The sequence below is a fragment of the Salmo trutta genome, chromosome 8 (genome assembly GCF_901001165.1).
Source record: "Salmo trutta chromosome 8, fSalTru1.1, whole genome shotgun sequence".
NCBI lineage: Eukaryota > Metazoa > Chordata > Actinopteri > Salmoniformes > Salmonidae > Salmo > Salmo trutta.
Window position 1 is genome coordinate 2,430,433 of NC_042964.1, and position 17,500 is coordinate 2,447,932.

General features: G+C 41.1%; 1 protein-coding gene across 1 annotated transcript in view; it reads right to left on the reverse strand.

Moving 5' to 3' along the window:
- LOC115198045 (breast cancer metastasis-suppressor 1 homolog) overlaps window positions 1–1,690 on the reverse strand; it is a gene marked incomplete at its 3' end in the record, with an annotated part of 6,560 nt that extends 4,870 nt beyond the window's left edge. Inside the window, 2 exon segments of the mRNA XM_029759711.1 lie at window positions 1–37; window positions 1,560–1,690. The exon segment at window positions 1–37 is cut by the window's left edge and continues 152 nt beyond it. Of these exon segments, the coding sequence (XP_029615571.1) occupies window positions 1–35 (35 nt within the window).
- Between the last annotated feature and the right edge of the window lie 15,810 nt (window positions 1,691–17,500).

Below are 17,500 nucleotides of genomic sequence, written 5' to 3' on the forward strand. Positions count from 1 at the left end.
TCCTCTGGTTCATTGACTGAGGGCTGGGCTGGCATCACTGAGAGAGAGAGAGAGAGAGAGAGAGAGAGAGAGAGAGAGAGAGAGTTAGACCCAACCAAATCATGAGAAAACTAAAAGAGAATTACTTGACACATTGGAAATAGAACTAGAATGCTATTTGGCCCTAAACAGAGAGTACACAGTGGCAGAATACCTGACCACTGTGACTGACCCAAACTTAAGGAAAGCTTTGACTATGTACAGACTCAGTGAGCATAGCCTTGCTATTGAGAAAGGCCACCATAGGCAGACCTGGCTCTCAAGAGAAGACAGGCTATGTGCACACTGCCCACAAAATGAGGTGGAAACTGAGCTGCACTTCATAACCTCCTGCCAAATGTACGACAATATTAGAGACACATATTTCCCTCAGATTACACAGATCCTCAAAGAATTAGAAAACAAATCCAATTTTGATAAACTCCCATATCTACTGGGTGAAATACCACAGTGTGACATCACAGCAGCAAGATTTGTGACCTGTTGCCACAAGAAAAGGTCAACCAGTGAAGAACAAACACCATTGTAAATATAACCCATATTTATGTTTATTTATTTTCCCTTTTGTACTTTAACTATTTGTACATCATTACAACACTGTATATAGACATAATATGACTTCTGTAATGTCTTTATTCTTTTGGAACTTCTGTGAGTGTAATTTTTACTGTTCACTTTTAATTGGTTATTTGACTTTTGTTTATTATCTAGTTCACTTGTTTTGGCAACGTAAACATATGTTTCCCCATGCCAATGTCTGCATTATCTGACAGTTTGTTAACCATAGCCTAAATAATGTAGAAATATTGTAACTTACTATTTAGCAGCCTATTTAAAATATAACATAACTTACTCATCTAGGCACAAATCATGATTACACCCTATAATAAACAATTAATAAATCACTCATAACAAAGAGTATTCCTACCAAAGTATATGCGACGTCTTCTAGGTGTTTTTGGATAGAAATATAGAAATATAGAAACAGCCTGTTATGTCGGTGGCGCAGCGGTCCGTGAAACGACTCCACGGTGTGGTCCTTCCACCGTACGGCTTCACGGATGTCGCCTACCCTGAGATCATACCGTAGGAAATGTTCCGTCTCCCGACCAGCCGAATACACAATCTAGAATTTGAAATCATTTTAGTATCTAACGGAAAACAGTGTGATACATGAATAGATCAATGATTTGCTTTTTTTTTGACAGCAAATGTTGTCTATATGAGATATATCTAACCCTGTCTGCGACGGAGACGGTCGTCGTTACCTTCTCTAACGGAGTGTCATCAACACGCATAAAAAGTGAAGTTAGGATGTTTCCGAGACATTTACAACGACGGTACAACGCACCAGTCAAACATGACACGGTCTGGACGGAGTTACAGCGGGTTGTTCCAGGATATATTATCAGAGACAGAGAAGATGCCAGTCGGATGATCAACTAGACTACAAAACCAAATCATAAAGACTAGCAATAAATGTGGGGAATGCAGTTTAAAATCTAGAATAGCTTACTTACCGTTGATGGTTTGTACGTTAGTTACTCCAATACTGTAAAGTACAGTTATATTATCACAATATTCAAACTAGGCTACTTCCTTATAGGTGTAGTACACTTCCACTGACACTCTAAAAATTCTACCGTCTAGCCAATCAACGCAGAGTTTTAATACATGCCTAGCCAATAGAAACCGTCCTGTGAGCTATTACTGTACTGACCTAACCAATCAGTGGCCAACAGACCATCGGTTCATAATACTGGTTTATTTGAGCAGTGGATTTTCACCTACTGAGGGACTTCTATTCATCTGAGTCCCGGTGCACCGTTCTGTGGCCTGAGACGTGACCGGGGAAACGCTGTGAGGGAGGAGCCCCGTTTCAAATCAAACAGTAATCTGTTTTTATCAACAAAAAAACAAATCACTTTTGTGATTTGTGATGGAATTCTACTAATTAGTCCACGTGTTTTAACCTAGTCTAGGCTATGTTACTTTTGTTTTGAGCTGAGTTCACCGTTGGCTTTGAACAGAGGCACCTGATTCACACCTGGCGGGCACTTGGCTCAGCTCGATTCCAAAACGAATACAATCACTTTTCACCCAACAAACTCCTCTTACCGGGATAACCCGGGCCAGATAATATAATCCCCTAAATGTCACATAAGCGTCAACTCACGTGCTTTCGAGGATTTTTGTATATTTATGCTTATATACATGATTAAAAAAATAGGATGTAGTTATAAATATAGATGTGAAATTATGATTGTAATATTTTTTTTAATCTGAACATTTGACCTCTTTCCAACGATGCGATCCAGAGAGCTGAAGAGGAGGATCCCGCTATAGGCGGATTCCATTCCATTCTACTGTATTGACATTTGATAGTGGAATTTGTCATTGGAAAAACCAAGCAATTTTGGGATGCAAATACACACAGTCTTGTACAACTAACTTTGTGGGGACACACAATTCAGTCCCATTCAAAATCCTATTTTTCTAAACCTTAACCTTAACCCTACCCTCCTAAACTTTACCCTAAAACTAACCCTAGCTCCTAATCCTAACCATAACACTGTTTCTAACCGTAACCCTAAACCCCCTAGAAATAGAAAAATCATTTGACCTTGTGGTGACCAACAAAATGTTCCCATGTTGGTCCAATTCGTCTTTTTTATTTTTCTATGGGGAAAATGAATGGCGTTTTTGTTTGTTTTTGGTTTTAGGATAAACGCTGAAACTAAGGTCTGTGGTAAACAGGTTTAGGAGATCTGATAGATGTTGTTCTATGAGATCATCTACATCAGCCACAAAGTCACTTTTGATAAAAAGCACATAAAGGCTTCATAATTCATAAAGGTCATGTTAACTGACTGCTATTATTTTATAGAACAACACGTATATATTATATATAGTATATATTATATTCCTATTCTTTCCCCCACAGGGATGACTGAACGTACCAAGGGCAACTCATTTTCCGGGTTTTACGACTACACAGATAGAACAATGAGTCAGATATTTCACCAGACGTAAAACCATGAAGCATCCGGTTGGCGTTTCCGTTCACTACCAAATATGGTGATGAGAGACCGGCACTGGGACAAGAAGGAGCGATGTGGATTTCGGTGAAGTTCTGATAATTTTCTGATTGATAAAACATTTGATGTGCATACAGTTTAAAAAACTAGAATCTTTAACAAACATAGTGGACTGCGTTTTGTAGACTGTATCACCAAAGTTTTTTTTTATTGTTTTTTTTAAATACGTTGTTTAGATGGAGTGTAAAGGCGAAATTAGTTTATTGCGCACTCGCACTTCACATAGCAGGAGTTCACTTAAGGAAATATGCAACTAAACGCTCTGCCCTCCTTCCTTCCTTGTTCTGCCCACTGATTCACTTGCTGCCATTGGAAACAGGCTCTGGTCTATCTTGGTTTAGTTATAAAGTCTTTGTTGGCGCGCTCTAATTACGATATAATTATACCACAGATGTCCTGCAGGTGGCGACAAAACCCATTTCCAATTTCAGTGATACGTGTTGTTACCGATGACACAGAAACATAATTGGTTTTTACACACACAAATACACATAATTCTGAAGGACAAACACACACACACACACACAGTTAATTTTAACATATTTTTATTAAAGTTGCATAAAAGTGTAACAAAATTGGTAAATAACAAGACCCTGTTGATATTGCTATATTTTAGTTTTTCAGTTTTGTTCATCTTTTCCTCCAGAAACACATCACTTCTAAAACAGCATTTCTTTTATCAATAAAATATCTTTTTTTTTTTTTGCAAAGTTGTCGTACAGTACAATATGTCCCGACACACCCCAACAACAGTCTATCGGGGCTAAAGTCTCAAATAGCACTTTATTCCCCTACATAGTGCACTACATTTGACCAGAGCCTTATGGGTAAGTAAATAGCCATGTCAGAGTAAGAACAGCCCATATGAGCCTGTTTGTTTCTGTACTGTGAGGCAGCTTGATGTACAAGTACACCCTGGAAAGGACGGTAGTCTTATCGCAGGGCCCACATTGGGCTCTGGCCAAAAGTAGTGCAATATATAGAGAATAGGGTGCCATTTTGGACACACCAGGTATAATAATAATAATAATAATAAAACACAGTAAAAATTGACCTAGAATAGATATTTGCATCTAAAGAATGCAGTGTAGAGATATAGATGACCTCTGGGTGACCTCTGGGTGACCTCTGGGTGACCTCTTTCCTAAACAACAAGGATCTCCTTTTTAAAAAGAGAAACATCAACAACAACAAAAAAAACATTGTTCCATTTCATCAAAAAAATTGTTTCATTAAAAAGTATAGTCTCATTCTATTTGGTTTGTTAACATAAATAAAGGCCAAAAGGCAAAGTCAGCTCGGCCGTATTCAATCTGGAAAAAAACCTTAAAACCTTAAAAGCCGTGATAGAAATGTCAAGGTCATTTCCGACAGCTTTTACCGGTGGATGCAGTCTCCACGGAAACATGACCTTTTAGTCACGCTGTAAAGCTGGACTTCCACGACGAGGATTAAATAGAGCCCTAATTTAAAAAATTATAATTTTTTTTAAAAGAGATGGAGGGAGAGAAGGTGTCATCTGTGTAGATGATTGCTGGAAGTAGAACGCAAGGAGAGAGAGGAAGGAAGGAAGGAAGGAAGGAAGGAAGGAAGGAAGGAAGGAAGGAAGGAAGGAGTGAGGGCCAAATAGAGAGACGTGTGTGTGAGTGATTGAGGAGATAGAGAGCTGCAATGAAAAGCAACACTGAGGCCTTGTGAGGCAGCCAAGCCAGGAAGAGTAAGACCTCTGATTCTCTCTCTCTCTTGCGCCATCTCTCGATGATTAGGTTTTTCACCCCCCCCCCCCCCCCCCCCCTTCCCATTTGTGTGTTTGTTGGAGAGAGAGCCACTATTAACATGTGGGTGTGGGCATGAAGGAGCAGCAGCTGCTGTTCCCTGTGTGTGTGTGTGTGTGTGTGTGTGTGTGTGTGTGTGTGTGTGTGTGTTGCTATTTGGATGAGCGCATCCAGACAGCCACAATTTTCCACTACAGTGCCCCCCCCCTCGCCCCCCCTCCTGCCTTCACTCCCCCCTCCCATCTCACCCCTCATTGGTTTACTGCTCTACTGAAAACTCTCCATGAGTCCTCACTGAAAATAGCCCTTAGACTGCACACACTACGTGAGAGAAAATAAACTGTTTTAGAGAAGAAAGAAAAAAAAAGAGACAGAGAAAAACAGAACTAGAAAGAAACAAGGCCACTTTGTTCAAGTCCCCCGGTGTGTGTGTGTGTGTGTGTGTGTGTGTGTGTGTGTGTGTGTGTTCAAGACCACACACACAGAGCTACGTATAGGGCAGCAGGTATCCTAGCGGTTAAGAGCGTTGGGCCAGTAACTGAAAGGTCGTTGGTTTGTATCCCCGATCCGACTAGGTGTAAAATCTGCCGATATGCCCTTGAGCAAGGCACTTCACCCTAATCGCTCCTATAAGTCGCTCTGGATAAGAGCGTCCGCTAAATGACTAACATTTAAATGTATACACTGTATTATACGCAGGAGTCAGTCCCATCCTAAAACTCTAAAGGTTATGTCCCAAAATGGCTCCCTATCACCTAGTCCACAACCAGAGCCAAAATGGCTCCCTATCACCTAGTCCACAACCAGAGCCAAAATGGCTCCCTATCACCTAGTCCACAACCAGAGCCAAAATGGCTCCCTATCACCTAGTCCACAACCAGAGCCCTGGTTAGAAGTAGTGGACTATAAAAAATAAGTTACCATTTGGGACTAAAACTCACCACTACTAAACTTACAGCCACATTATAGTATGCTATGTTCACTGGCATCACATTAACATGACAAATAGGACAGATCGATTGATCATTTAACAACAATACAAACCCCTTTAAAAAACTACAAATAAGATTCAACTAAATAAAACATTAAATAAAACCACAGGATAGGACATCATGAGCCCTGCTTAGATCTGATTGGCTGCTTCAATCTTCTCTCCTCCTCCTCCACCCTCTCTTCACTTTTTCTTCGTCCCTCTACTCCACTCTCTCCTCCTCCTCCTCCTCCTCCTCCCGCCATCTCTGAGGAGGCAAAGATCCTATTTCTTCAGTTGGGTGAGGTTGGGGGTGAGGATAGAATTGAGGGAGGGGTGAGGTTATTTCTTCTGGGGGGTGGTGAGTTTCTGCATGCCACGTATCTTATCCAGCAGATCAGACACAAAGTCCTACAGGGAGAGAAGAGGGACAAAACACACCATTAGTGACAACATCCTACATGGAGAGAAGAGGGACAAAACACACCATTAGTGACAACATCCTAGTAGGAGAGAAGAGGGACAAAACACACCATTAGTGACAACATCCTAGTAGGAGAGAAGAGGGACAAAACACACCATTAGTGACAACATCCTACATGGAGAGAAGAGGGACAAAACACACCATTAGTAACAACATCCTAGTAGGAGAGAAGAGGGACAAAACACACCATTAGTAACAACATCCTAGTAGGAGAGAAGAGGGACAAAACACACCATTAGTAACAACATCCTACATGGAGAGAAGAGGGACAAAACACACCATTAGTGACAACATCCTATTAGGAGAGAAGAGGGACAAAACACACCGTTAGTGACAACATCCTACAGGGAGAGAAGAGGGACAAAACACACCATTAGTGACAACATCCTACATGGAGAGAAGAGGGACAAAACACACCATTAGTGACAACATCCTAGTAGGAGAGAAGAGGGACAAAACACACCATTAGTGACAACATCCTACATGGAGAGAAGAGGGACAAAACACACCATTAGTAACAACATCCTACATGGAGAGAAGAGGGACAAAACACACCGTTAGTGACAACATCCTACAGGGAGAGAAGAGGGACAAAACACACCATTAGTGACAACATCCTACAGGGAGAGAAGAGGGACAAAACACACCATTAGTGACAACATCCTACAGGGAGAGAAGAGGGACAAAACACACCATTAGTGACAACATCCTACAGGGAGAGAAGAGGGACAAAACACACCATTAGTGACAACATCCTAGTAGGAGAGAAGAGGGACAAAACACACCATTAGTGACAACATCCTAGTAGGAGAGAAGAGGGACAAAACACACCATTAGTGACAACATCCTACATAGAGAGAAGAGGGACAAAACACACCATTAGTAACAACATCCTACATGGAGAGAAGAGGGACAAAACACACCATTAGTAACAACATCCTACATGGAGAGAAGAGGGACAAAACACACCATTAGTAACAACATCCTACATGGAGAGAAGAGGGACAAAACACACCATTAGTGACAACATCCTAGTAGGAGAGAAGAGGGACAAAACACACCGTTAGTGACAACATCCTACAGGGAGAGAAGAGGGACAAAACACACCATTAGTGACTACATCCTACATGGAGAGAAGAGGGACAAAACACACCATTAGTGACAACATCCTAGTAGGAGAGAAGAGGGACAAAACACACCATTAGTGACAACATCCTACATGGAGAGAAGAGGGACAAAACACACCATTAGTGACAACATCCTAGTAGGAGAGAAGAGGGACAAAACACACCGTTAGTGACAACATCCTACAGGGAGAGAAGAGGGACAAAACACACCATTAGTGACAACATCCTACATGGAGAGAAGAGGGACAAAACACACCATTAGTGACAACATCCTAGTAGGAGAGAAGAGGGACAAAACACACCATTAGTGACAACATCCTACATGGAGAGAAGAGGGACAAAACACACCATTAGTAACAACATCCTACATGGAGAGAAGAGGGACAAAACACACCGTTAGTAACAACATCCTACAGGGAGAGAAGAGGGACAAAACACACCATTAGTGACAACATCCTACAGGGAGAGAAGAGGGACAAAACACACCATTAGTGACAACATCCTACAGGGAGAGAAGAGGGACAAAACACACCATTAGTGACAACATCCTAGTAGGAGAGAAGAGGGACAAAACACACCATTAGTGACAACATCCTAGTAGGAGAGAAGAGGGACAAAACACACCATTAGTGACAACATCCTACATAGAGAGAAGAGGGACAAAACACACCATTAGTAACAACATCCTACATGGAGAGAAGAGGGACAAAACACACCATTAGTAACAACATCCTACATGGAGAGAAGAGGGACAAAACACACCATTAGTGACAACATCCTAGTAGGAGAGAAGAGGGACAAAACACACCGTTAGTGACAACATCCTACAGGGAGAGAAGAGGGACAAAACACACCATTAGTGACAACATCCTACATGGAGAGAAGAGGGACAAAACACACCATTAGTGACAACATCCTAGTAGGAGAGAAGAGGGACAAAACACACCATTAGTGACAACATCCTACATGGAGAGAAGAGGGACAAAACACACCATTAGTAACAACATCCTACATGGAGAGAAGAGGGACAAAACACACCGTTAGTAACAACATCCTACAGGGAGAGAAGAGGGACAAAACACACCATTAGTGACAACATCCTACAGGGAGAGAAGAGGGACAAAACACACCATTAGTGACAACATCCTACAGGGAGAGAAGAGGGACAAAACACACCATTAGTGACAACATCCTACAGGGAGAGAAGAGGGACAAAACACACCATTAGTGACAACATCCTACATGGAGAGAAGAGGGACAAAACACACCATTAGTGACAACATCCTAGTAGGAGAGAAGAGGGACAAAACACACCATTAGTGACAACATCCTACATGGAGAGAAGAGGGACAAAACACACCATTAGTAACAACATCCTACATGGAGAGAAGAGGGACAAAACACACCGTTAGTAACAACATCCTACAGGGAGAGAAGAGGGACAAAACACACCATTAGTGACAACATCCTACAGGGAGAGAAGAGGGACAAAACACACCATTAGTGACAACATCCTACAGGGAGAGAAGAGGGACAAAACACACCATTAGTGACAACATCCTACAGGGAGAGAAGAGGGACAAAACACACCATTAGTGACAACATCCTAGTAGGAGAGAAGAGGGACAAAACACACCATTAGTGACAACATCCTAGTAGGAGAGAAGAGGGACAAAACACACCATTAGTGACAACATCCTACATAGAGAGAAGAGGGACAAAACACACCATTAGTAACAACATCCTACATGGAGAGAAGAGGGACAAAACACACCATTAGTAACAACATCCTACATGGAGAGAAGAGGGACAAAACACACCATTAGTAACAACATCCTACATGGAGAGAAGAGGGACAAAACACACCATTAGTGACAACATCCTAGTAGGAGAGAAGAGGGACAAAACACACCGTTAGTGACAACATCCTACAGGGAGAGAAGAGGGACAAAACACACCATTAGTGACAACATCCTACATGGAGAGAAGAGGGACAAAACACACCATTAGTGACAACATCCTAGTAGGAGAGAAGAGGGACAAAACACACCATTAGTGACAACATCCTACATGGAGAGAAGAGGGACAAAACACACCATTAGTGACAACATCCTAGTAGGAGAGAAGAGGGACAAAACACACCGTTAGTGACAACATCCTACAGGGAGAGAAGAGGGACAAAACACACCATTAGTGACAACATCCTACATGGAGAGAAGAGGGACAAAACACACCATTAGTGACAACATCCTAGTAGGAGAGAAGAGGGACAAAACACACCATTAGTGACAACATCCTACATGGAGAGAAGAGGGACAAAACACACCATTAGTAACAACATCCTACATGGAGAGAAGAGGGACAAAACACACCGTTAGTAACAACATCCTACAGGGAGAGAAGAGGGACAAAACACACCATTAGTGACAACATCCTACAGGGAGAGAAGAGGGACAAAACACACCATTAGTGACAACATCCTACAGGGAGAGAAGAGGGACAAAACACACCATTAGTGACAACATCCTACAGGGAGAGAAGAGGGACAAAACACACCATTAGTGACAACATCCTAGTAGGAGAGAAGAGGGACAAAACACACCATTAGTGACAACATCCTAGTAGGAGAGAAGAGGGACAAAACACACCATTAGTGACAACATCCTACATAGAGAGAAGAGGGACAAAACACACCATTAGTAACAACATCCTACATGGAGAGAAGAGGGACAAAACACACCATTAGTAACAACATCCTACATGGAGAGAAGAGGGACAAAACACACCATTAGTAACAACATCCTACATGGAGAGAAGAGGGACAAAACACACCATTAGTGACAACATCCTAGTAGGAGAGAAGAGGGACAAAACACACCGTTAGTGACAACATCCTACAGGGAGAGAAGAGGGACAAAACACACCATTAGTGACAACATCCTACATGGAGAGAAGAGGGACAAAACACACCATTAGTGACAACATCCTAGTAGGAGAGAAGAGGGACAAAACCCACCATTAGTGACAACATCCTACATGGAGAGAAGAGGGACAAAACACACCATTAGTAACAACATCCTACATGGAGAGAAGAGGGACAAAACACACCGTTAGTAACAACATCCTACAGGGAGAGAAGAGGGACAAAACACACCATTAGTGACAACATCCTACAGGGAGAGAAGAGGGACAAAACACACCATTAGTGACAACATCCTAGTAGGAGAGAAGAGGGACAAAACACACCATTAGTGACAACATCCTACAGGGAGAGAAGAGGGACAAAACACACCATTAGTGACAACATCCTACAGGGAGAGAAGAGGGACAAAACACACCATTAGTAACAACATCTTACATGGAGAGAAGAGGGACAAAACACACCGTTAGTAACAACATCCTACAGGGAGAGAAGAGGGACAAAACACACCATTAGTGACAACATCCTACAGGGAGAGAAGAGGGACAAAACACACCATTAGTGACAACATCCTAGTAGGAGAGAAGAGGGACAAAACACACCATTAGTAACAACATCCTACAGTGAGAGAAGAGGGACAAAACACACCATTAGTGACAACATCCTAGTGGGAGAGAAGAGGGTCAAAACACACCATTAGTGACAACATCCTAGTGGGAGAGAAGAGGGACAAAACACACCATTAGTGACAACATCCTACATGGAGAGAAGAGGGACAAAACACACCATTAGTGACAACATCCTACATGGAGAGAAGAGGGACAAAACACACCGTTAGTAACAACATCCTACAGGGAGAGAAGAGGGACAAAACACACCATTAGTAACAACATCCTACAGGGAGAGAAGAGGGACAAAACACACCATTAGTGACAACATCCTACATGGAGAGAAGAGGGACAAAACACACCATTAGTGACAACATCCTACATGGAGAGAAGAGGGACAAAACACACCATTAGTGACAACATCCTACAGGGAGAGAAGAGGGACAAAACACACCGTTAGTAACAACATCCTACAGGGAGAGAAGAGGGACAAAACACACCGTTAGTAACAACTGTCTCTAGGGCAAGGCTCTCCAACCCTGTTCCTTGTGAGACACCCTCCTGTAAGTTTTAAATCCAACCCCAGTTGTAACTAACTTGATTCATTTTATAAATCATCAAATTATTAGAATCCGCTGAAGGATAAGTGTCTATGCGATAGATGCTAGGGGTTGTGTGTGGCCCAGGCTTGTCACGTCCTGATCCTAGTAAGATGTCATTTTCTATAGTAGAGTAGGTCAGGGTGTAACAGGGGGTGTTTTTGTGATTTTCTATGTTTTCTATTTCTATGTTTAAGTTCTAGTTTTTCTATTTCTATGTTGGGATTGTTTAGGGGTTGATCTCTAATTGGAGGCAGCTGATCCTCGTTGCCTCTGATTAGAGATCATATTTAAGTAGGGGTTTTTCTTCCTGGGTTTTGTGGGTAGTTGTTTTCTGTTTAGTGTATGTTCACCTGACGTAACTGTTGTCTTGTTGTTTTGTTGTTTTGTTGTTTTGTTGTTTTGTTCTAGTGTCGTCATAATAAAAGTGAATATAAGCATTATACACGCTGTGCCTTGGTCCCCTTTATACGACCCGCGTTACAGGGCTAAGGAAGGGAGAAAGTTTTGTTGATTAGGATCCCCATTAGCTAGGCAGCAGCTACTCTTCCTGGGGTCCAAAACCATAAAATACATGACAGAATACAGTTAGAACCCCATCGGCCCCCCCGATTCAACAGCAGCATGAAAAATCTACTATTTCCAGGAAGGCAGTGGGACCCGACGTACCTCAGTAGGTTTGTAACAGTCTATCAGGAGATCTTTAACTCTGGCTCCTCGGTCATCATCACTAGGCATGTCCAGCAGCTCATCCACATCTATCTCCAACTCTGGTATAGCCTCTTCCTGAAATAGAGAAGAGAGAGCAGAGAGAGATGAGAAACCAGTGAAATGGAAGAAGGTCAGGGAGTCGACAAGAGGATTCAACACAGTAATCTTACAGGAGGTGCATAAAGATGGCGGCCCCCTCCATTTTTACTTACAACAAACGCCTTGTTGGCTAAGTAGGTTCGCTGTATTATACATTGGTCTGCATTACTCTTCGTTCGTGACGTCATTAGCAGAGTAAACATGATCCCAATTTTATTTCCAAGACGGCAGCGTTTTAGAAAAAGCAAAAAAAAGGTAGATTTGTGCTGATTTATTGTCACATTGAACCATAGTGAGCGCCGTAGTTTAATAACTTTTAAAAAATAATAACGTCCTATCTGAATTACTCCATCTTTATGCACCGTCGCCATTGTTCACTGTTGTTTCAATGTTGTTTCAATGTTGTTTCACTGTTGTTTCAATGTTGTTTCAATGTTGTTTCAGCAATCCTATATAAGCAGCAACCAACCAAATGTTTCTTTAAGTACCAGACTCCATTTTTAGACACAATGTTACTGTTTAAAGTTACTACTAAGTTAATTATTATTATAAATAATTACACATTAAGTTTAGAAAGTCCTCAGTTCTTTTCCTAGAACGACATCAGAGGTCATGTGATATATATATATATATTTAAACAAAAGAGGTCCTGTCCAGAAGAGGTGCCCTTCACTGTAGGGAATAGGCTGTCATTGGGTTGGCCCCGAGGATAACTTTAAATAGCCCATTATGTAGTGTAGTTGTCACTGTCTACAGAGGGTTGTTGAAGACAGGTGGTGTAGTTCTCTCCTCGACACCAGGTGTTACACACACGCGCATGCGCACGCGCACACACACACACACACGCGCACACGCACACACGCACGTGTTCTCCCTCTTCACCACAAGGTGTCTCATTCCACATTTTTTGTTAATTATTTCTTATATAAACTGTTCAGAAAAATACAAAACACATTGTTTAACACACATAGCAGACACAGACTAGGGATGTAACGATTCACCGATACCCATCAAATGCTTCAGATACAAGTGCATCGGTCCGCGGACCCCAAACTGATCCAAATAGCATGCGTCGGTCAGAAAATCCATTCAAACTTTACGAATCGACGGTTTATTCTCGTTTTGCTCATATTACATTCTATCAACCTTCTGAAAATACCTCTCATCTTCCTCCCTTCTGAAAATACCTCTCATAATAACAAAAATAATATTAATAATAATAATGATAATAACAATAATAAATGATAATAATAATGATAACAATAATAATAAATGATAATAATAATACATGATAATAATAATAACAATATTAATAATAACAATAACTTTATTGCAAAATACACGGTTCAATTTACTAAAACAACTAAAACAACGATTAGAAAATCTGAAAGGAAATCTGACTTGGCTTGAGCTCTCCTCTCGTGATTGTCACATCCTGACCATGGTAAGTTGTTATTTTCTATGGTAGAGTAGGTCAGGACGTGACACGGGGTGTTTGTTCTATTTCTATGTTTAAGTTCTAGTTTTTCAATTTCTATGTTGGTATTGTTTTGGTTGATCTCTAATTGGAGGCAGCTGATCCTCGTTGCCTCTGATTAGAGATCATATTTAAGTAGGGGTTTTTCCTCTTCCTGTTTTGTGGGTGATTATCTTTTGAGTAGTGTGTTGTCCTCTCTGCGTCACGGTTTGTTGCGTTTGTATTTTCTAGTATTTGGTGTTTCGCAACGTTTCACTATAAATATATAAGTATGTGGAAGCACGAACACGCTGCATTTTGGTCCGATCCTTCCGACAGACGTGACAGTGATGTCCGACGACATCAGTGCTGAATATTCCGTGAGTACTAAGTAGGCAAACCATATTAAGGTAGTGTGCGCCCTCTACTGGGCAAAACAATGACCAACACGAACCAGGCATTTTCAAAGGGTTTTCTGGTTTTGGTAACGCAAAAGTACTTTAACGACTAGCGAGTTACTTTCCACAGTAAGTAAAGTTGTAACCTAACGAGTTACTTTTAAAAGTAACGTTCCCTAACACTGGTGACAACTGATGCTTCTCTCCTTCAGTGTCCAACTACATGTAACTGCGTTGACAGACATTGATCTATATGTCACGGTTGTCGTAAGGAGAAGCGGACCAACGTGCAGCGTGTGCGTCGTTCCACATTTTATTTACTCCGTGAAACTATGCTGTACATAAATAAACTGAATACACAAAACAACAAACCGTGACGCAGCTGTGAAACAAACACTACTCAAAAATAATCACCCACAAAACCCAGGTAGAAAACCCCTACTTAAGTATGATCTCCAATTAGAGACAACGAGGACCAGCTGCCTCTAATTGGAGATCATCCCAAACAAACCAACATAGAAATACAAAAACTAGAACCTAACATAGAAATAGAACACATAGAATAAACCCTTCCTGTCACGCCCTGACCTACTCTACCATAGAAAATAACAGCTTACCATGGTCAGGACGTGACACTGTAAGTAATTTTATATGCTGAACAACCCCAGGCAATATCAACAGCCTAGTCAAAGTGAGCACTGAGCTCAGCTTCGGATGCTGACCAATGAGAGGTAGACGGCCTGTTCCTGATCTTGGCACCTTCAGCATTCAAAATGCTAAAATGGCAACGTGTTATATTAGGCTTTATTAGTTGAGTGACAACCTATGTCATTTACTAGGTAATTGTTATCTATGGGATGTTAAAAAAATGGTGTTTTACCAGAATAAAGGGAAGCTCGTGGAAACGACTCACCTGGCTATATCTGCTGAACGGGCTAACTATACATTTCATTTGGATTGTTCACCATCGGCAATAGTTTTGGTAGTTTTGGTAGGTTTGGTAGTTTTGGCAGTTTTAATAGTTTTGGTAGGTTTAATAGTTTTGGTAGTTTTGGTAGGTTTAATAGTTTTGGTAGGTTTAATAGTTTTGGTAGTTTTGGTAGGTTTAATAGTTTTGGTAGGTTTAATAGTTTTGGTAGGTTTAATAGTTTTGGTAGTTTTGGTAGGTTTTGGTAGGTTTAATAGTTTTGGTAGTTTTAATAGTTTTGGTAGTTTTAATAGTTTTGGTAGTTTTAATAGTTTGGTAGTTTTAATCGTTTTGGTAGGTTTTGGTAGTTTTAATAGCTTTGGTAGTTTTGGTAGTTTGGTAGTTTTAATAGTTTTGGTAGGTTTGCTTTAATAAACAATCAGTGTTTATGGTTATTTTTAGATATGCAGGGTAAAATTGATCGTTTTGGCCAAATAAGATCTCTGTAGCTCATTTGTAAACAATAAATATTGATACATAACTAGCTCAAACATTTAATCTGAAAAAATTAGTTAGTGGGTTATGGTGATTTCAGAACCAGTGTGGAGGGGCGAAAAAAAACGACAATGCCCCCACCTAATCTGATTGGTAGATGTCTAGTCGCCATTATGGCTCTAATCTGATAGTGGTAGATGTCTAGTCTCCCCTATGGCTCTAATCTGATAGTGGTAGTGGGGTGGTAGATGTCTAGTCTCCATTATGGCTCTAATCTGATAGTGGCCTAGTCTCCATTATGGCTCTAATCTGATAGTGGTAGTGGGGTGGTAGATGTCTCCATTATGGCTCTAATCTGATAGTGGTAGTGGGGTGGTAGATGTCTCCATTATGGCTCTAATCTGATAGTGGTAGATGTCTAGTGTCCCTTGTGGATCAGATCAGGTGCCTACATAGTACATACTAGGGCTGTGATGATACCAGAAACGCAATATTTTCCATGGCAACAATGAAAACACAAAGCACACGAAACTCTGTGGTGTTTAAAAACCTGCTGTATGTAAAATATTGTATGCTATAGCTTAGAATATAAATATATATATATTTTGCTTCCTTGCCATGATACTAACAAGTGTCACAATACTGGTATCGTACAGACACCATAAAGATACAGGTATCAGCCCTAGTATAGACACCATAAAGATACAGGTATCAGCCCCAGTATAGACACCATAAAGATACAGGTATCAGCCCCAGTATAGACACCATAAAGATACAGGTATCAGCCCTAGTATAGACACCATAAAGATACAGGTATCAGCCCCAGTATAGACACCATAAAGTTACAGGCATCAGCCCCAGTATAGACACCATAAAGATACAGGTATCAGCCCTAGTATAGACACCATAAAGATACAGGTATCAGCCCTAGTATAGACACCATAAAGATATAGGTATCAGCCCTAGTATAGACACCATAAAGATACAGGTATCAGCCATAATACATACACCTGTCACGGTTGTCGTCGGTGAAGGAGGACCAAAACGCAGCAGGTATGTGTATGCTCATCTTGCTTTTAATAAATACAAAATGAACACCAAAATAACAAAGAATGAACGATCAACAAAAACAGTCTGGTAAGGCACAAGGCGAAACACAGAACAATCTCCCACAAAAGACAAACACAAACACACCCACATATATGGGACTCTCAATCAAAGGCAAATAGACAACACCTGCCTTCAATTGAGAGTCCCAACCCCAATGAATCCAAACATAGAAACAGACACACTAGACTCAACATAGAATTCATGAAACTCACCCAGTGCCCAAAACCCCGGAATACTAAATCAAATGCCCTCCTAACTCATACAACACCCAGAACCACATAAAACAAATACCCTCTGCCACGTCCTGACCAAACTACAATACTAATTAACCCTTATACTGGCCAGGACGTGACACCACCATAAAGATACAGGTATCAGACCCAGTATAGACACCATAAAGATACAGGTATCAGACCCAGTATAGACACCATAAAGATACAGGTATCAGCCCTAGTATAGACACCATAAAGATACAGGTATCAGCCCTAGTATAGACACCATAAAGATACAGGTATCAGACCTAGTATAGACACCATAAAGATACAGGTATCAGACCCAGTATAGACACCATAAAGATACAGGTATCAGACCCAGTATAGACACCATAAAGATACAGGTATCAGCCCCAGTATAGACACCATAAAGATACAGGTATCAGACCCAGTATAGACACCATAAAGATACAGGTATCAGCCCTAGTATAG